This window comes from Dreissena polymorpha, chromosome 1 (genome assembly GCF_020536995.1).
Source record: "Dreissena polymorpha isolate Duluth1 chromosome 1, UMN_Dpol_1.0, whole genome shotgun sequence".
Classification (NCBI taxonomy): Eukaryota; Metazoa; Mollusca; class Bivalvia; order Myida; family Dreissenidae; genus Dreissena; species Dreissena polymorpha.
In genome coordinates, this window is record NC_068355.1 from 21,168,639 (window position 1) to 21,191,049 (window position 22,411).

General features: G+C 36.3%; 2 protein-coding genes across 4 annotated transcripts in view; one reads left to right on the forward strand and one right to left on the reverse strand.

The window, feature by feature from the left end:
- LOC127873824 (double-stranded RNA-specific editase 1-like) overlaps positions 1–7,178 on the reverse strand; it is a 108,713-nt gene extending 101,535 nt beyond the window's left edge. Inside the window, exon 1 of one of the 2 annotated variants that reach the window (XM_052417825.1) lies at positions 7,032–7,178. In XM_052417825.1, coding sequence (XP_052273785.1) covers positions 7,032–7,110 — 79 coding nt within the window. In that variant the 5' untranslated portion in view covers positions 7,111–7,178. The remainder of the gene's footprint in view (positions 1–7,031) is intronic. The other variant, XM_052417834.1, reaches the window with a different exon arrangement.
- Positions 7,163–19,515, forward strand: LOC127873921 (heme transporter hrg1-A-like). Of its 2 annotated transcripts, XR_008046440.1 has the most exons (4): positions 7,163–7,330; positions 15,566–15,733; positions 17,098–18,498; positions 18,781–19,515. XR_008046440.1 is itself a non-coding variant. In XM_052418032.1 (3 exons), the coding sequence occupies exons 1-3, from the start codon at positions 7,192–7,194 to the stop codon at positions 17,268–17,270; spliced, it is 480 nt and encodes a 159-aa protein (XP_052273992.1). In that variant the 5' UTR covers positions 7,163–7,191; the 3' UTR covers positions 17,271–19,515. The 2 variants fall into 2 exon arrangements, 1 of the variants encoding a protein (XP_052273992.1); XM_052418032.1 differs by having other exon boundaries at positions 17,098–19,515.
- Positions 19,516–22,411: the final 2,896 nt, after the last annotated feature.

Sequence of the window (22,411 nt, forward strand, 5' to 3'; positions counted from 1 at the left end):
ATAATAAAAAAGCTTTCTTGCTAAAACTTTGTTAATTTATTCCTTTACCTAATGTTTACCTTAGACACTTATCATTTTATTTTTATTGGGGCATTATGGAAAATTAAATACAAATTAATCAGAACTGCTGATTATCCGGAACTGGTTGACAAACTGTTGTCAAATAAGGTCACTTACAACAGCCTTGCTGTTGGGCTAGCTCTTTAGCGACGTGGTTAAAGTGGCTGACTAGGCCAAAAAAAAAAGATTCTGTGTTTCGGGCAACCCAACCCTACCAAGCAGAACCCAGCCAACCCTAAAGTTTTTAAAGCCGAATTTTCCGTGAAATTTTAAGTAAATAGCGCTTTATTTTCATGGGAGGTAATCAGTTATCACGTATAAACACATATGGCGTTCGGTAACATTGTTGAAAATGTCGGCAATTTTACATGTTTTTCAATCAAAACTGCATACATTCTGCGAATGTTTCGTGTTTTTGATGTAACGACTTCGTTCAATAAGTTACAAAGGCATCTCCAATGCCACGAGCAGACATTCTCATAAGTGTTGGACGTGACCGACGTTTAAGACAGGGTCGATTGAAAATGCTATGTTGCCAATCCGAATGTCAGTTAAATAATACAAGAGCAACAATTTATTTATTTTAAAGAATTAAAATCTGAAAATAAAAGGGAGCTTAAAATAAATATGAGCAGTAAACATTACGTCGTATTTTTTTTTTACATTCATAAAATGTTCCTGCGCATGCACAGCTAAAACTTCAGAGTAAATATGTTGATAGTTTATACACTCAAACAAATACACGTTCTGCAACTCAGATCGTCGCAATTGGGGTATGAACAGTAAGTCACCCCATAAAATTTACGCATAATAATGCATTTTCCTTTTGGCTAGTTTATTGACTTTTGTAGTGAAATTATGGGTTGTCACGTAATTTCACGACTGATAAATTGTCGATGAAACTTTCGTAATACCGAGAATTGCTTTGCGCTTTTTAATCTTAGTCTGTTTAATTATGTTATCGATATCCAGCATGTGTTCTGTTGTTAAAGGTACTTCATAGATTCCTTACAATTATAAATGTGATTTTTTGTAAAAATAACTTTAATACATTGATTAACTATCAGCAATGATTTTTTTCTGAATGTGGGTGAGACGTCTGGTCTGGCCTTCAATTTTAGGGGTAAAATATACACAAAAGAAGAAAACGGGGATTTTGTCAAATGTTAAACTTAAAATTTTGGGGAATCTGCACTATTTTAAAGAAATTTATTGTGGGGAAGAGGCCTTTCCCATGGGGAAAAGGGCCTATATATTGTCCCTGCTAAACAAGGAAAAACATCAGTATCTGACAATATTTGTTCAAACAGCAATTTGCATACTACAGTACACTCCACGCGTTTTCCCCAATTTCCCTCCATACTCCGCGGGTTTCGACCTGGAGGGAGATTAAGAAAATCCCGCTATACGCGGCGTTTGCATGATTTTGGACGCGGCGGTTAATGATTGGCAAAACTGATAAGCCGACGCGGCGGCCCTCGGCGTTGGCAACGCGGGGGAAACTCCGCGTTTTACGAGATAACGATCAATTTAATTTTGTTTGACTTCCTGATTTTCAAATAAAATTACATTTATTACAAGTACATACATGTACATGTAGTATAATATTTACAAAAAAACAACAACAACCAAGATAGATCGATCCCGACGTGGTTGTAGAAGTAGTTGTTGCTGTATAGAAAACTCGTTGATTCACGACACACAAAACGTCGTCTTTTAACTAATACTTACCAATTAATATAAACACAGTTTGCAACATTGTTTTTATTTTGATAATATAATCCAAAGTTTTCATGTTAGCAGGTGATTTTCTATACTGAACATGTATACAAATGACCAAGGACCCTAAAAATCTCGCAAATCTGTGTGAATTGACAGTTTGACGTAATCAAAGAAAAGCCGCTTCCTGTCTAAAGGCATAACTTACTCAAGTGAACACGTTCAACGAATGCATAAGGAATGGTTTTAATTGTCGGAACAAAGTCAATTCTCTGCTCGCTAATGCATTGATTTTCTCTTTGTTTGTAGGTTATTCCATTGATTGCTAAAAGGTGGTAACTATTGACTTGATAATTGCATTTAATATTCACAGTTGTATTCTTGTTGCGTCGACATTCTAAACAATGCTTACCAGTAATTATGGACCAAATCGGCAGAGTGACATTCACACATGTTAATCCCTTTTGTCAAAACACCGCAGACAGCAGTCTACACAATTGGTCAGTAGACAAGCTTTGCGTGTTTTCATAACGTCAAACACTTAAAATCCAGTTCCGCCCAGATGTCTTCTTTATTCAGTTTACAGTACAATTAGTGTTAAAATAATTACTCTACTAAAATACCGTAACGATAAATATTCGGCGTGTTCGATTTGAAATTATTTTAGAGGAAATATCAACTTATTCGCGATATAATTTCGTTAATAAATACCAAAGAAACTTTTAACCGAAATCAACAAAATTCAATGTTCTCTGCGCTACAAAGTTTGTATCAAAAAAATCAATACACGCACGCTTTGCAGGAGTATACATTGTACCGTGACCTTGTACATTGCAGCATAATTTTCGCGCGCTTTTGTCGGGAAATATATACATGATGACTGTATATTGGAAGCATTTGTAAACGTCGTGTTAACAATTAAAAATCGTAGAGTGTTTCGGATTACTAATTATTATTCTCATTTGGAAATTTTACGGAACATTATTCTTAGGTCATATGTGTTATGATTTAAATATTAATTTGTCAAATGTATTATATTAGACTAATATATATTGTAGACGTACCCGTGAATTAAAAAATATAATTTTTATACGTATTAATTTTCTATACAATTATCTTTTTTATACATGTACCACAGTATTAAAAAAATTTATTATTACAATGTTTTTATTTTTTGGCATGCACAGTAGCACACTGCTAACGCGGCGTTGCACGGCGGTCACTGATAAGAACGGAAAGTGTCTGCATTTACCGACTAGCCTAAAGTGATACACGCCGCAGGAATTAGCGAACGCGGCGTAACTCCGAGCGTTTTATCGAGTTCACCTCGCTCTTCCAACGCCGCGTGAACACTCGCTAGCAGAAAAAACCCGCGGAGGGAGCGCGTTTTTTGAGGAAAACGCGTGGAGTGTACTGTAGTATACAATAAACGAATTTTAAATTTCGAAATTAATTTGTGTTTAACCAGTTTATTTTTATATAAAATACTATAAGTGTGTGATTTTTTGGAGGATGGAATGATGACAGCAGTTTCAAAACATAGGTTTGTAAGACGGACACGATGAATTTTATTGCAAGGTGGGGTAATTCTGCAAATTATTGAGAATACGTGAATATAAAATGATTTAAACGTTTTGTTACTTGTAATAGTCTTTATATGGGAAAATTCTTTGTAACTTAATTTTTAAACAAATTTGTACTTCTTAATATAAACCTTGAAGTATTTGAAATGTTATTTTCATAAGCTGACACATGAAAAAGCCCTAGATAAACAAGAGCACCGCCTTGCGGGTGCAGACCGCTCATCTATTTTCTTTTTAAAGGTGAAGGGACTCTCATTTTCAATCACAAAGGAGGGAGGAGTGGAGTGAAGAAGGGTGTATAGTGTGGGGTTGTGGACATTTATTACATTATCTTCCAAAAAAGCGAAAAAAAAAAAAAAAAAAAAAATCGGGGGGGGGGGGGGGGGGGGGGGGGGGGGGGGTTTTGGGTGCGATGGTTGGACGGTATTTCAAACATAACCGTTTTAAAAAAAAAATGGGGGGGGGTATAGTGTGAGGGTGTGGTGATAATTTGTGAGATGATCTTAAAAAAAAAAAAAAAAAAAAAAAAAAAAATCAAAAAAAAAAATTGGGGGGGGGGTGGGGGGGGGGGGGGGTATAGTGTGAGGGTGTGGTGGTCATTTGTGAGATGATCTTAAAAAAAAAAAAAAAAAAAAAAATTGGGGGGGGGGAGGGGGAGGGGGGGAGGGCACGGGGGATGGTTTGGGTGAAGTCTATTGTGGTATGTCAGGTAAGAGTAGTTTCATCAAAGTATCAATCAAATCTAATCATAAATAAAGAAGTTATGGCAATTTTAGCAAAATTTAATAATTTGACCTTGAGAGTCAAGGTCATTCAAAGGTCAAAGTAAAATTCAAGTTGCCAGGTACAGTAACCTCATGATAGCATGTAAGTATTTGAAGTTTGAAAGCAATAGCCTTGATACTTCGAGTGGATCGAAACACAAAATTTAACCATATATTAAAAGTTACTAAGTCAAAAAAGGGCCATAATTCCATAACAATGACAACCAGAGTTATGCAACTTGTCCTTTTACTGTACCCTTATGATAGTTTGTGAGTGTTCCAAGTATGAAAGCAATATCTATGATACTTTAGGGGTAAAGTGGACCAAAACATAAATCTTAACCAAATTTTAAATTTTCTAAGTATAAAGGGCCCATAATTCCGTCCAAATGCCAGTCAGAGCTACATAACTTTGCCTGCACCGTCCCCTTATGATAGTTCATAAATCTTGCAAGTATGAAAGCAATAGCTTTGATACTGTAGGAATAAAGTGGACCTAAACACAAAACTTAATCAAATTTTCAATTTTCTAAGTATAAAAAGGGCACATAATTCTGTCAAAATGCCAGTCAGAGTTACATTACTTTGCCTGCACAGTCCCCTTATGATAGTTAGTAAGTGTTGCAAGTATGAAAGCAATAGCTTTGATGCTTAAGGAATAAAATGGACCTAAACACAAAACTTAACCAAAATTGTCAATTTTCTAAGTATAAAAAGGGCACATAATTCTGTCAAAATGCATGCCAGAGTTATCTAACTTTGCCTGCCCAGTCCCCTCATGATAGTAAGTAAGTGTACCAAGTTTGAATGCAATAGCATTGATACTCACTGAGAAAAGTGGAACTAAACGCAAAACTTAACCAAAATTTTAAATTTTTTAAGTATAAAAAGGGCACATAATTGTGTCAAAATGCACGCCAGAGTTATCTAACTTTGCCTGCCCAGTCCCCTCATGATAGTAAGTAAGTGTACCAAGTTTGAATGCAATAGCATTGATACTTTCTGAGAAAAGTGGACCTAAACGCAAAACTTAACCGGACGCCGACGCCAACGCCAACGCCAACGCCGACGCCAAGGTGATGACAATAGCTCATAATTTTTTTTCAAAAAATAGATGAGCTAAAAATGCAACAGCACTAAAAGGTAGCATTTGCTGTTTAATGTTCATCAATTCATACTCAATTTGAAGACCTAACTTCTATGTAATAACTTTACTTTCTGAAAATATTAGTGTTTGATATCTACAAATTTCATGAAGGTGAGCATTTGAGTATTTTGATCCGACACAATTTTTGTGAATTCAATCTCCCTTGGCAGTCCAAAAATATTATTGCAACCATCGAAGAGGAAGCGTTACAGTAAACTATGATAAGTATTAAATTAATGAAATATTGAGGTATTATAAATATATAAAATAACATGTACGTGGGCATGTACGGCTTTCCATTTATATGAACATGTATATTTTTAAGTAAAATTTTAATATTTGTGACTACGTCAGAATTGTTTTTTTTATCGAATGGTATTGAATGTATAACATACATTGAAAAAAATTCGAATGACAAAATGATTTTATTTTCAACAATTATTTACAATTTACACCTAAGAATGAAACAAGTGTTTAATACAATAAATGTAAGTACTTGAAATTATTTTCAGATAAAGTAATATAAATATCATAGGTTGTTATGGATGCAAAGAAGTAGGCAGTAGGAACACCGTTGCAATACCTAGATTCTTGGGGTAAAAAAAAAAAATCAATCCCTACCCTACCTAGCTTTTTTGAGACTGTTGCCCTTAACACAAAATCTTATTTTTTTGGCCCTACCACTCTGAAGGTTGTGGGTTCAATCCCCAGCTTGAGCATTTATTTGAGCACTTTTTTTCACATTTATAAGCTACACGACCTCATGACAATTGACACTTATGACAGTTTGTGTCGTCTTTTGAGAGTATGAAATGCATTAATCGTATTTATTTGCTAGATGATGGACTGACAAAAACTCTATTAATATGTGGGTAAGTTAAGTGCCAACAACTTTTTTAGCCAGCGAAACCTAGCTGAAATAATTCGCGTTCAGAATAAATCTGAACGCTGAAACTCCTGTCAGTAAAAACCATGACAAAAATAAATACAATACTATTGTGGGAATTACAGTATTTACAAGTGTATATATCTAAAATCTACCCGTTGTTTGACAAATATGAACTAAGATTACAAAAAATTCCAGAATTTCATTCGACATCATAGACATTGAACGATCATTTTCTCAAAGGCAACCATTTTGGCATTGTTGTTGTTGTTCTTATTTCGTACCATAGCTATTTTGTACCTATTACTTTTGGGGTATTTTGTTACCATCGATTCTAATATTTTAGTTATAATAGTTATAATTCTTCTTTTGCTTTTTCTTATGATTATTATTTCCAATTTCATTTCTTACTGTTGTGTGCATATTGCACACTATTTTTGTTAAAACTCAGTTACAAACATAGTTGAATTTAACCTCCATCAAGGGAGATAACATGAACCTTTACTAAACAAGGATTAATATTGGATGAAACAAACTCGAAATATAGTTTATTAACGGGTAAATTTCGATGTATTTTGCTCAATATATACTATTTAGGCAACGTTCTTTCATAATAGTCACAAATATTTGTGTATTTAAATTCAGGAGTGATGCGACCGAAATTCGTGTCGGAACTCTCGCTATTAAAAAGATAGAGTTGACTATTGACGACAAGAGTCTGCCAAAGCAAAAATCATCAAAAGACTCTTAGGCGGCAATTTATATTGACTACAGCGAAACCCTTGTTAACCGAAAGTTATATAGGATTCTATCGCGAAAATATGTTGCTTTTCAAATCAAATCTTTGTGTTTTACAATTTAATGGATTTTACCTTCTTGTTTCACTTCAGCTTGATCCGCATCTTGTTTTTGCCTCATGTTTTGATATTCGTTTCTTGTGTTGAACGGCATTTCAGCAATTAGAGCTACCAAATTTTATTTCAATCCAGCTAGCGAGATCTCGCTACAGATTCGTGACGTCACTTTCTCAAAATGGCGGCGCCCGGTGAAAGAAAATACACCATACGATTGGTGTATGTTTGTGTTGGAATATTCATCGGACTGTCAGTAGCCGCTACTTTTGCGTATCATTTCCATAACTTCAATACCGCACTGTGGGGTCTTTGTTCAGGTAAAAGATCGTTAAAGCAGTCTGTAGTTGTGAATTTAAATTGTCTGACTGACAGTCAAGGGAGATAATTTATGTACTAAATCATAACCTATTTGTTTATGTAAATTACTAAAAATCATAATTCCCTCAAGAAAGACACCCAGACGTCTTGATTTGTAGTAAATATTTGATTTGTCTGAAAAATCACGCTATTTCAAAATTAACGCATACACACACTGATAAATTACACGCTAAATCTAGAATTAGAAACCATTTTATGGCCCAGATTCGCAGACAATACGCCTATTATACGGCCCAAATTTGCGGACCATACTGTTTCAAAGCCCAGATATGGGACCATACAGCCCAGATAAGCAGACCGTACCAACTATGTCAGAATTAATATTCATTTCATGTTCCACTTACTTCAATATTGTATTAAGAAGAAAGATTATAACATTGAAACAAACAAAAAACAATGTAACAAATATCTGTAAAATAATACATTTATAACAATTTTGAGTGATCTATCTACAAATGTATGTGCAAGACCTAACATCTATTATATACAAGTAAACAAACAGACATTTACCTTTACACTCAACCGTTCACACATATACATACAATGTACAACACTCATTCAGCAACTTAATAGTACATATCTCTATACAAACAAATGACAGAGTCCATAACATCACCACTTCCTGACTCTTCAGTCAACAACAGGTTTTTCTGTGTCTGTTGAATGACCATCGGTCCATAAGCAGGGTTCGACACTAAGGCACGTCCGACAGACATTGTCTAGTAAGATTGGTGGTCGGGCTAGTAAAACTGCTGGCTAGCTTGTTCGACTGGCCATACATAAAAAATCTATACTGATTCATATAACTATAACAAACTGCTGTGAAAACCATTCTTCAAAGTGTGTAAAATTACTCTGGTATCCGTTATTTACATCAGAACAAAACTAGTGTATATAAATAAATGTGGAGCATTCACATGATTCATCGCTATTTTTAGACGCGTAGGAGAGCTTCCTGCAGAAATTGCTTGTTTCCATTGGTCAAGTTGTCATGAATATTTATGATTTTCTGCAGTGTTTTAAAATTTTACAGCATGTTTTTAAGACTTCTATCGAAAATTGGTATCGTCAATGTAAACATTTTTGCGTAGCAGACAAGACAATGTAATTTCAAGAATGGCTTTGATCAAGTTTGGATTTTCGTTAAACAAATCAGTTAATAAAAAAGAATCTGCGGTAAAACTGACAGGAAACGTAAATATGAAAAAAAAAACGAAAGCGTCAATTTTATCCTTGATGGAAAATGGAGTCTGTTTCCGTGGCTTGAATTTGACGAAGAAAAGCAAAACAAATATTTTTATTTTATTGTTTCCTCTATGCATTAAAATAACGTTATGGTGTTCACTGATTATTTACTGATAAATCCTGATTAAATAGTTTCATGACACAAGTGTGTTTATTTGCTATGTCATTTATGGTCTAGTAGACATCAGATTCGGGCTAGTACATTTTAAGAGGAGCTGGTCCGATGGTCTTGCTGTAAAAAAAAGTAAATGTTGATCCCTGTCCATAAGGCACCCGCAGTTTTACGTGGTTGACTTCATCTACATCTATGTTCTCATCAGTGGTCTCGTAGTGACGACACCTGATACATACAAAACGCTGATTTTGTACAGCTTTATACTCCTCCTCTATAAACTTATTATGGTATAATTTCCACATTGGATATGATGCCACTGTTTTCACTTGTCACAAGTCACCGCTCTTGAGGTGGGGTCAATTCTCTCAAAATAAACATGAAGGCGCATGCATTTTGCACAATATGGCAAGACCATAATTATCCTTACCAGATATTTGTAAATTATAATGTCTTCAAGAAAAACAATTTTCACTCTTTACATTTAATCAGTAATTAAAGACGTGCTCACTCTATAAGTGTATATTATCAGTTTATGTAATTATTAACATCAATCAATATGTGTCATAAATACGGCGCACACAAGATGCAAACATATGCCGATGTTGTCAACAATAATAAACAATTGTAACACTTAACTTTTAATTGGTTATCACAGACATGTTTAGCAATAAGGGTATATCATCAATTACTGGAATAGATAACATCAATCAATAAGAGTAATAAATAGGGCGTTGAAAAAGGTCTGTTGAAAAATATGTCCCCCAGCGGACCATTTATAGTTCACTCTTCATGAAACTTGGCCAGAACATTTGTTCTAATGAAATTTTTGACTGCACAGATCAGTTCCTTTGTGTCTCAGGTGAGCGACTTTGGGCATTTAAGGCTACCTTGATTAAATTAGTGACTGGACATTGTCTCCCACATTTGATTGGCTGTTGTAAAGGTCAAGAAAGTAAAAAGCTGGGTTAAATGGCTAAGCCGAAAAAAATGTCCTGTGTGGCTGGACAATTTTCTGGTGTTGTTCAAAAATTTTCCTATACAATTATTATTACCATAAACTTTAACAAATGTCTCTAAGTTTTTATAATGAAATGCCCTATAAAGGTTTCAGTAAATTTAATTATTGAAATGTGCCAGGTTACACTCTCAAAAAGTCATCTGAATTTACCAGAAGGCATGTTTCAGTTTAAAAACTTAACATGTTATTCTTTTTTCCCCCTGCATGTTGGAAAAGAATTGACGATCACTAAGATTTCGCTGTGATGTTTTAAGATGGGAGACAATAGCATGAAACCTGTGCAAAAACAAAAAAGTAGCTGGAAAAAAACAGTGAAAACAAGGGAACTTTGATGTTCTTAGTGTTTAATATCACATGGCATACCTTATTTATTATGTCCCCATCACTATAGTGGGGGACATATTGTTTTTGCCCTGTCTGTTGGTTTTTTGCTTTGTTTGTTTGCGCAAATTTTAACATTCACCATAACTTTTGCAATATTGAAGATAACAACTTCATATTTGGCATGCATGTGTATCTCATGGAGCTGCACATTTTGACTGGTGAAAGGTCAAGGTCATCCTTCAAGGTCAAATATATGGGTCAAAATCACTCATTTAATATACACTTTTGCAATATTGAAGATAGCAACTTGATATTTGGCATGCATGTGTAACTCATGAAGCTGCACATTTTAAGTGGTGAAAAGTCAAGGTCAAATATTTGGCTTCAAAGCGGCGCAGTAGGGGACATTGTGTTTCTGACAAACACATCTCTTGTTTCGATAATGCATTCCGCTTAGAATGCTCTTAAAGAAAAAGTATGGTTATGGGGATCGCTACTTAAAGTTACATGGGGTTTGGAATAAGTATATAATAATCTAAAGGCTAATCAAATATTTAATAAGAACTTACTGTGAAACAACTCAAACCATTGTAAGAGAAAGTTTGCAAGCTTAAGTTACGCATTTGTTGTAGATCAATCTTTAAATTTGATTTTTATGCTCCTCATATATATAATATATTTATTTATATATAGTAAGGAACCCCAAACTGGCAACTATATGCTCCCCATATATATATATACAAATGTAGTTGCCAGTTTGGGGTTCCTTACTTACTTCCGTCACACTTTTGTTATGCCCCCCTTTGAAGAAGAGGGGGTATATTTAGAGCTGTAACGATTCACCCATCATTCGATTCGATTCGATTTCGATACCAAATGGTCCGATTCGATTATTCTCGATTCGATTCAATTTAAACTATTTGCTGCTTATTTTACAAACTATTTCATGTTTGGTTTGTCCAGGGCATGAATTAATATTTTTCGGTATTTGTTATTAACTTTTTATGTTGTACATATAACATGTTTATTTTTTAAATAAAATTATAAACGCAACATTGTTTTATAAGTAACAAATTTATTGAACAAAACTTCCTGTTGAGTTATTCGTAAATAACATAAAATGCACTATGTGTCACGTGTGTTTAACAAAAAAACAATACAAAAAAAAATGTGTAAGTATATAAGCAACTTCCAGTTGACTACTTAACAGAATACACACAATTTAGTAAACAAACCATATGTATTGAGGAACAAAATGAGATCAAAACATCACATGGGTATAATTTAGTAACAGTAACTTTCTGTTATCAAAATGTAGGTGATACAAATCACATCTGAAATATCAACCGAGTGTTATCTCTTTAAATGTTGCCTCAAATTTGTAGTGCTTCCAGATTTAGGGAAACTTACGTCAACAAAACACGTTTTGCAAGTTGCCTTTGCATCTGAACCTTCACGAAATCCGAAATTTCCCATACTTTTTATTTTAATTTTGACGGTGCGTCATTTAGCGTGGTTGAAGAAGCCATTTTACCGGCTGATGTAATGCTCAGTATGTTATTCATTCATTCATTGGATGCCATATTGGCTATTGACCAATCACAAGACGTATTACAAATGGCAAGAAAGTTTAGACGACTGATTTGGAAAGTTAGGTTTAAAATGCGGATCAATCGGGATTGCAGTGAATCGAATCAAACTTGGCCGTATTGGTATCGAAATAGAATCGGCGGCGTTGAACCGGTTTTTCGATGCATCGAACCGAATCGTTACAGCTCTAGGTATATTGCTTTGCTCATGTCGGTCTGTCGGTCGGTCCGTCCACCAGGTGGTTGTCAGACGATAACTCAAGAACGCTTGAGCCTAGGATCATGAAACTTCACAGGTACATTGATCATGACTCGCAGATGACCCCTATTGATTTTGAGGTCACTAGGTCAAAGGTCAAGGTCACGGTGACCCGAAATAGTAAAATGGTTTTTGAATGATAACTCAAGAACGCATACGCCTAGGATCATGAAACTTCATGGGTAGATTGATCATGACTCGCAGATGACCCCTATTGATTTTGAGGTCACTAGGTCAAAGGTCAAGGTCACGGTGACCCAAAATAGTAAAATGGTTTCCGGATGATAACTCAAGAACGCATTCGCCTAGGATCATGAAACTCCATGGGTAGATTGATCATCACTCGCAGATGACCCCTATTGATTTTGAGGTCACTAGGTCAAAGGTCAAGGTCACGGTGACCCGAAATAGTAAAATGGTTTTCGGATGATAACTCAAGAACGCATATGCCTAAGATCATGAAACTTCACAGGTAGATTGATCATGTCACGCAGATGACCCCTATTGATTTTGAGGTCACAAGGTCAAAGGTCAAGGTCACGGTGACCCGAAATAGTAAAATGATTTTCGGATCATAACTCAAGAACGCTTTTGCCTAGGATCATGACACTTCATAGGTACATTGATCGTGACTCACAGATAACCCCTATTGATTTTCAGGTCACTAGGTCAAAGGTCAAGGTCACAGTGACAAAAAATGTATTCACACAATGGCTGCCACTACAACGGACAGCCCATATGGGGGGCATGCATGTTTTACAAACAGCCCTTGTTCTCATAGTGCCTTCAATATTTTACCGATCTTTTACATATTTGGCATGTAGGTACCTTGCATGGACCTCTACCTTTTGATGATGTTTGAGGTCACTGGTTTCAAGGTCACTGAGGCTAATGATAGATTTTTCAGTCACAATTTTGTTACAGTTTCTCATAGCACCTTCAATATTTTTAGCTCACATGAGCACAACGTGCTCATGGTGAGCTTTTGTGATCGCCTTTTTTCCGACGTGCGTCGTCAACATTTTGCCTTGTGAACACTCTAGCCACATTTATTGTCTGATCTTCATGAAATTTTGTCTGAACATTTGTCCCATTGATACCTCAACTGAGTTCGAAACTGGGTCATGCTGGGTCAAAAACTAGGTCACTAGGTCAAAAAAAGAAAAACCTTGTGAACACTGTTGAAGTCACATTTGATGCCCAATCTTCATGTAACTTTGTCAAAATGTGTGTCTAAATGATATGTTGGTTGAGTTCAAAAATGGCTCCGGTCCGTTGAAAAACATGGCCGCCAGGGGGCGGGGCAGTATTCCTTATATGGCTATAGAGAAACCTTGTGAACACTCTAGAAGTCACAATTTTTGCCCAATCATTATGAAACTTGGTCAAAATATTGGTTTCATTGATACTCGGATGAGTTCGAACATGGTCCAGATCGGTGAAAAAACATAGCCGCCAGGGGGCGGGGCAGTTTTCCTTATAAGGCTATAGTAAAACCTTGTTAACACTCTAGAGGCCACATTTATTGTCCAATCTTCATGAAATTTGGTAGGATGATTGGTCATAATGATATCTTGAATGAGTTCGAAAATGGTTACGTTTGCTTGATAAACATGGCTGCCAAGGGGCGGGGCATTTTTCCATATGGCTATATATGGCTATAGTAAAACCTGGTGAACACTCTAGAGGCCACATTTATTGTCCAATCTTCATGAAATTTGGTAAGAAGATTGGTCTCAATGATATCTTGGATGAGTTCGAAAATGGTTACGTTTGTTTGAAAAACATGGCTGCCAAGGGGCGGGGCATTTTCCTTATATGGCTTTATATGGCTATAGTAAACTCTTAATGTTAACACTCTAGAGGCTACGTTTATTGTCCGATCTTCATGAAACTTGGTCAGAAGATTCACCCCAATAATATCTTGGACAAGTTCAAAAATGATGCTGGTTGGTTCAAAAACATGGCTGCCAGGGGGCGGGCATTTTTCCTTATATGGCTATAGTAAAACCTTGTTAACACTCTAGAGGCCACATTTATTTTCCAATCTTCATGAAACTTGGTAAGAAGATTTGTCCTAATGATAGCTTGGATGAGTTTGAAAATGGTTTTGGTTGCATAAAAAACATGGCCACTAGGAAGCGGGGTATTTTTCCTAATATGGCTATATATCATGCTTTAGTTAAACATTGTTTACACTCTAGAGGCCACATTTATTGTCCGATCTTCATGAAACTTGGTCAGATGATTTGTCCCAATGATATTTTGGATGAGTTCGAAAATGGTTCCAGTTGGCGGAAAAACATGGCTGCCAAGAGGGCGTGGCATTTTTCCTTATATAGCTATAGTTAAACGTTGTTAACACTCTAGAAGCCATATTTATTGTTCGATCATCATGAAACTTTGTCAGAAGATTTGTCCCAATCATATTTTGGACAAGTTCGAAAGTGGTTCCAGTTGCTTGAAAAACATGGCCACCATTGGTCGGGCATTTTTCCTTATATGGACTAATGAATATTCATGAAACTTTGTCAGTATATTTGTTTAAATGATACCTTGGATGTGTATGAAAATGGTTCTGGTCTGTTGAAAAACGTGGCTGCCAGAGTGTTCACTAGTCCTGAAAGTTGGTAAGAACATATTGTTCCAATGACATCTTGGGCTGCACAGAACAGGTCAGTTCCTTTGAATATCAGGTGAGCGACTTTGGACCTTTCAGGCCCTCTTGTTCCGATCTCTTACATATTTGGCATGTAGGTACCTTTCATGGACCTCTACCTTTTGATGAGGTTTGAGGTCACTGGGGTCAATGTCACCGAGGCTAATAATAGATTTTTCGGTCACAATTTTGTTACAGTTTCTTATAGCGCCTTCCAAATTTTACCGTTCTCTTACATATTTGGCATGTACGTACCTTGCATGAACCTCTACCTTTTGATGATGTCTGAGGTCACTGGGGTCAAGGTCAAGGTCACTGAGGCTAATAATAAATTTTTCAGTCACAATTTTGTTATAGTTTCTTTTAGCGACTCAGTGCTTTCCACAAGAAAAAATATTATTATTTAGGTATAGTAAGATAACAAAATAAAACAAAAGATTGCCAAGCAATATGGTCCCCTACTGGTGAAACTCCACCATTGTCAGTTATTTCTTTATATTTTTTTTACATTTGTTGCCAGCGCAACCACAATTTTTGACGTAGGAACAAAATGAATTGACGTGCATAATCTTCATATTGCCTTCTGTCCATGTACTGTCCATGTATCAAGTTTCATGAAAAAATATGGAGAACATTTTTTAGTTATTGCAGGATCCATAAAAGTGTGATGGACTAACAGACTGACATACAGAATGACAGACTGACGCACAGAGCGAAACCATAAATCCCCTCCGGTTTCACCAGTAGGGGACAATAACCTTTTCATGTTGTCAAGTTTTAAATGATGTGTTGACTTTTCTACAGTACCTGAAACAAGGATATCAGTAAAACTGATGGATGCTCCTCAATTATGCTTTGTCGATAAATGGTTTAATTGTGTGATTTTACTTGTAACGGTATATTTAATTTGGTTATTTAAGTCAACTTAAAGTATTATTTCACATTCAAAGTGAACCATTTTTCAGCGGTGCCAGCAGCTATAGCGCTGATAGTTGTCATTGGCTGGAGACGGCAATGGTGGGAGGTGCAGCCTGGCAGGCTACGAGGGTTCATGCTTGTGGGCTGCTTCATACAGCTGGCAGGAGTGTGTGGCTTTGTCACATACCTCACCCTGGCAATAACCAAGAAGCAGGGTAATAAGCTTCTATTGTAAACGCGTATTATTAGATACACCGTTAGTAACTGATGGTGTATGGTATATACACCCTCAGTAATTTCATACTATACAAGAGCGAAGCTCGAGTATGGTATTAAATTACTGAGGGTGTATATCTCATACACTGTCAGTTACTAACGGTGTAACGGTTATATCTCAACCGACTGCACGATCACTCGGGTAGTATGGAAATTACTCGGGGTGTATGGAAAATACTCCATGGGCACGTGACTGCTCTAAGCCAATCAAATAAGGTCATTTTTATAGGAGGTGAGATATATGTTTATGCCACTTTTGTGAGGTTGTACAAAAAATTGTGGCAATTAAAAAAGCATTGACCCTTACTTATTTTTATGCCCCCAGTAGGGTGGCATATAGTAGTTGAACTGTCCGTCAGTCAGTCAGTCTGTCCGTCCAACCAAAAACTTTAATGGCCATATTTTTTTCAATATTGAACATAGCAACTTGATATTTGGCATGAATGTGTATCTCATCGAGCTGAACATTTTGAGGGGTGATAGGTCAAGGTTAAGGTCATCCTTCAAGGTCAAATGTCAAATATATGGTTGTCTGTCCGAAAATTTTAACATTGGCAATAACTTTTTCAATATTGAAGATAGCAACTTGATATTTGGCATGCATGTGTATCTCATCGAGCTGAACATTTTGTGGGGTGAAAAGTGAAGGTCAAGGTCAAATGTCAAATGTATGGGGTCTGTCTGTCTGTCCGAAAACTTTAACATTGGCCATAACTTTTTTAATATTGAAGATAGCAACTTGATATTTGACATGCAAGTGTATCTCATGGATCTGCACATTTTGAAAGGTGAAAGGTCAAGGTCATCCTTCAAGGTCTAAGGTCAAATATATGGCATCTGTCCGTCCGAAAACTTAAACATTCGCCATAAATTTGTTATGCCCCCAAAGGGTGGTATATAGTCTATGAACTGTCCTTCATTCTGTCCGTCTGTCTGTTCGTCAGTCAGTCAGTCCATCCGTCCGAAAACATTAACATTGCCCATAACTTTTGCAATATTGAAGATAGCAACTTGATATTTGGCATGTACGTTTATCTCATGGAGCTGCACATTTTGAGTGGTGAAAGGTCAAGGTCATCCTTCAAGGTCAAAGATATGGCTTCAAAGCTGAACAGTAGGGGGCATTGTATTCGTGACAAACACATCTCTTGTTATTATATACGGTTATTACTCTTAGTTTTCAAAAATCATGAACAATTTTTGCGTCTAAAACCTTAGATGCATTAAATATTACGGAATTAGAGGTGTGCAAATTAACGAAGATTTGTTCTTAGTAATGTTCCCACTCGTTGGTCATTTCCAGGCCTGGTTATCTATGGTGAGGGTTACTACCTGGCCTGTGTGTGGTGCTTTATGACCTGGAAGTGGGCATTCTTGCTGTTCCTGTACTCGCGGCAGTACTGGCGCGCCTACAGCAAGGAGAGGCGGGCCCTCACTGACCCGGACCATGACACCACTGTCAACTATGGAACCTAGTGTTAGGGTTGAACAGTGGAAGATGCTATTGTTTAACATAATAAATGTATTGAAATTTCATTGAACCATAGTTTATACAATAGTACCTGTTTAATTTCATAAAAAAGGGAATTCTTCATTAAAAATGTATATTTATATAAGAAATTAAATGAAAAATGTTGCTATACTGCTTTTTTTAAATAAACAAAATATGGCTGATCTTACGTTAAATGACATAATCATGTTAGAAAGGCAGTAATCTTTTATACCTTTAATACAGAATTGGTCTTCACACAGGCTTCCATTATTGTAAGGATTTCGCATTAAGTCCTAACATGAGCTCTAAATCAAATTCTTGTTGGTGTCTTAATTGGATATATATATATATATATATATATATATATATATATATATATATATATATATATATATATATATATATATATATATATATATATATATATATATGATAGCTAATTGTTGGTGCTTTTGATATTTTTTCTTACATTTTTACATTACCATTTTGAAAATGTAATTTGTTGATATTATTATGCCCCCCTTCGAAGAAGAGGGGGTATATTTGTTTTGCACATGTTGGTCCGTCCGTACGTATGTCCACCAGATGGTTTACGTATGATAACTCAAGAACGCTTACGCCTAGGATCATGAAACTTCATAGATACATTGATCATGACTGGCAGATGACCCCTATTGATTTTGAGGTCACTAGGTCAAAGTTCAAGGTCACAGTGACTTGTTCTTGGATGCAGTTTAGGACTACATTTGCAGATAACATTATGTACTGGTGTGTGGGGTCTCCGTCCCCACCAGATGGTTTCCGGATGATAACTCAAGAACTCTTATGCCTAGGATCATGAAACTTCATAGGTACATTCATCATGACTGGCAGATCACCCCTATTGATTTTGAGGTCACTAGGTCAAAGGTCAAGGTCACAGTGACATGTTCTTGGATGCAGATTAGGACCACATTTGCAGATAATAGATTATATTATGTACTAGTGTGTGGGGTCTCCGTCCCCACCAGATGGTTTCCTGATGATAACTCAAGAAAGCTTACGCCAAGGTTCATGAAACTTCATAGGTACATTGATCATGGCTGGCAGATGACCCCTATTGATTTTCAGGACAGTAGGTCAAAGGTCAAGGTCACAGTGACTCGAAATAGTAAAATGGTTTCCGGATGATAACTCAACAATACTTACGCCTAGGATCATGAAACTTCATAGGTACATTGATCATGACTGGCAGATGACCCCTATTGATTTTCAGGTCACTAGGTCAAGGTCACAGTGACTTGAAACAGTAAAATGTTTTCCAGAAGATAACTCAAGAATGCTTAGGCCCAGGATCATGAAACTTCATGAAACATTAATCATGACTTGCAGATGACCCCTATTGATTTTCAGGTCACTAGGTCAAAGGTCAAGGTCACAGTGACTCAAAAGAGTAAAATGGTTTCCGGATGATAACTCAAGAATGCTTACGCCTAGGATCATGAAACTTCATAGGTACATTGATCATGACTGGCAGATGACCCCTATTGATTTTCAGGTCACTAGGTCAAAAGTCAAGGTCACAGTGACAAAAAACGTAATCATACAATGGCTGCCACTTCAACTGACAGCCCATATGGGGGGCATGCATGTTTTACACACAGCCCTTGTTTAATTTTGATATTGTTGTTTTGTGTTTATTTTTCTATAGACAAAGAGTTTATCACAGTGCCAAAGATCTTGTAAATTTTAAGATCTTGTAGAGCTCATACATTTAAACTTGATGTAATTAGTCGTTTGAAGCAGGAGGCCGGTAATAAAATTTGATTTAAAATATACATGTTTAATCCTTGGAATATCTCTTTGAAAATATTCATTTTGAAGGAATGCCCTGAACAAAAAAAATACTCGGTAAAACTTTTCTTTGGTATTGTTTACTTGTCATATTGTTTGTTAAATACTCTAATAACTGTGCAAAAAATTGATATTTGGTTTTTCATATTTTTTGCTTAATTGTTTTTGTTGGTTCATTGTACTGCTAGTGCCAAATAAAGCAAACAGTGTCTAAAATATATTATGTGTCGTGTGTGCTTGAATGTTTTTGGTTATATTTTATAAATATTCAATGCGTATCTTTAAACATGTATATCATATTTTACAAATTATGTAAATGAAGGTTTTATCTTAAATAGTAAAGATTTATAGACATTATTGTTAATTGATGATGGAATGCAATAAAGGTGATGGTTACATTGCTTTGTTTCTGTACAATACAATAATAGGCCTTCTGTCATTACCCGTATGGTTTCTGTATTGTTTGCCCCCCTTCGAAAAAGAGGGGGTATATTGTTTTGCTTATGTCGGTCGATCCGTCCGTCCACCAGATGGTTTCAGGATGATAACTCAAGAACGCTTAGGCCAAGGATCATGAAACTTCATTGGTAGATTGATCATGACTGGCAGATGACCCCTATTGATTTTCAGGTCACTAGGTCAAAGGTCAAGGTCACAGTGACTCGAACCAGTAAAATGGTTTCCGGATGATAACTCAAGAATGCTTACGCATAGGATCATGAAACTTCATAGGTACATTGATCATGACTGGCAGATGACCCCTATTGATTTTCAGGTCAGTAGGTCAAAGGTCAAGGTCACAGTGACTCAAAAGAGTAAAATGGTTTCCGGATGATAACTCAAGAATGCTTACGCGTAGGATCATGAAACTTCATAGGTACATTGATCATGACTGGCAGATGACCCCTATTGATTTTCAGGTCACTAGGTCAAAGGTCAAGGTCACAGTGACTCGAAACAGTAAAATGGTTTGCGGATGATAACTCAAGAATGCTTACGCCTAGGATCATGAAACTTCATAGGAACATTGATCATGACTGGCAGATGACCCCTATTGATTTTTAGGTCACTAGGTCAAAGATCAAGGTCACAGTGACTCGAAACAGTAAAATGGTTTGCAGATGATAACTCAAGAATGCTTACGCCTAGGATCATGAAACTTCATAGGTACATAGATCATCACTGGCAGATGACCCCTATTGATTTGCAGGTCACTAGGTCAAAGGTCAAGGTCACAGTGACAAAAACCGTATTCACACAATGGCTGCCACTACAACTGACAGCCCATATGGGGGGCATGCATGTTTTACAAACAGCCCTTGTTTAAAAAAAAGTGCCATTGGTCTTTTACAAAGTTTGTTCAAACCATGGCACTTGGATTTTAAAACTGGCCTCATGTTGATTGTTTTTGGGAGTTGTGCCAATGCAGAAAAACTGGTAATTTAAGTAATGAGTAAAAACATTTGCTTTGGAAATCTATTTCACTGCATTAAAACATGTGCTTTGGAAATCTATTTCACTGCATTAAAACATGTGCTTTGGAAATCTATTTCACTGCATTAAAACATGTGCTTTGGAAATCTATTTCACTGCATAAAAACATGTGCTTTGGAAATCTATTTCACTGCATAAAAACGTGCTTTGGTCACCTAAACACAGAAAATTAGTTGTGGAGCTCTAGAAATCTTTAATGTACATGTACTAGGAAGTTTTAAAATACATTTGAACAGGGTTCAAACAGCAAAGCTTGAATAGAACCAATAGTCAAATTTTACTGGACAAAGCAATTCAGGGATTCCTATCTAAGACATCAACATTCCACTTTCAAGCACTAGAAAAGTAACTCAATCAAATATTTTTTGTTTCAACTAAAAGAAGTTCCTAAAAAAAAACTCATTACACAAGCAAATTTTTACTAAGTTTGAACTTTTAAAGTGATGGCCGATTTAGGCACTTTCAGACTCATTTTTAACATTATTTAGACCATTATTATTGCTTTTTTTCAATATGGCAAATACTTGAAATGTTCCAAAATTATGCCACCAGATACATATTAGACCTGACTTAAAGGGGCCTTTTCAGGTTTTGGTAAATTGACAAAACTTAAAAAAGTTGTTTCAGATTCGCAAATTTTAGTTATATTTGTGAGGAAATAGTACTACTGAACATTTACCATGCTCTAAAATATCCGCTATATGTATCTTTTGACGATTTGAAAACTTGAAAATTGTAAAGCGTTGCAACGCGAAACGATGGAATAATTCTGAGAGTTCTGTTGTTGTCGTTAAATTTTATGGAACTACGAGAATTGCTTATATTAAGTAAAAAATACCTCTCATAGCATGATCACAGATGACCAAGTGGTCCAAGCGGAAGGAATCCGGGGGTCAGTGGTTGAGCCCTGTTGCGGGTTACTTATTTTAGCTCACCTGAGCACAACATGCTCATGTTGAGCTTTTGTGATCGTTTGTCCGTCGTGCGTCGTCCATCGTGCGCCGTCAACATTTGCCTTGTTAACTCACTAGAGGCCACATTTATTGTCCAATCTTCATGAAATTTAGTCAGAAGATTGGTCTCAATGACATCTTCGATTAGTTCGAAAATGGTTACGTTTGCTTGAAAAACATGGCTGCCAGGGGGCGGGCAGTTTTCCTTATATGGCTATATATGGCTATAGTAAAATCTTGTTAACACTCTAGAGGCCACATTTATTGTCTGATCTTCATGAAACTTGGTCAGAAGATTACTCTCAATAATATCTTGGACGAGTTCGAAAATGATGCCGGTTGGTTGAAAAACATGGCCGCCAGGGGGCGGGCAGTTTTCCTAATATGGCTATAGAAAAACCTTGTTAACACTCTAGAGGCCACATTTATTTTCCGATCTTTATGAAACTTGCTCAGAAGATTTGTCCCAATGATATCTTGGATGAGTTCAGAAATGGTAACCTTAGCTTGAAAAACTTCGTTTGTGGGGGAATAACAATGTCTGTTACTTTCTATTACCCATGTGAATTAACATGTGAAAATAAATTATGGCATACACTTGTGTCACTAAAACATGACCAGCTTGAGTTACAATCCAGTAAGCTCTTCCTAGACTTTTAAGCACGGGGTCCAAGGTGTCAATCCAAGACTTGGGCACAATGTGCTCGCCCAGCCATGGTGGCAATCCAAGACTCGGGCACAATGTGCACGCCCAGTGACAGAATGACTTTGGCTTAGGCTCATATTCTGCCTTGATCATTTTAGTTAAGTAAAGAATGCTGAAATAGTCTATTAAAGTTACAAAC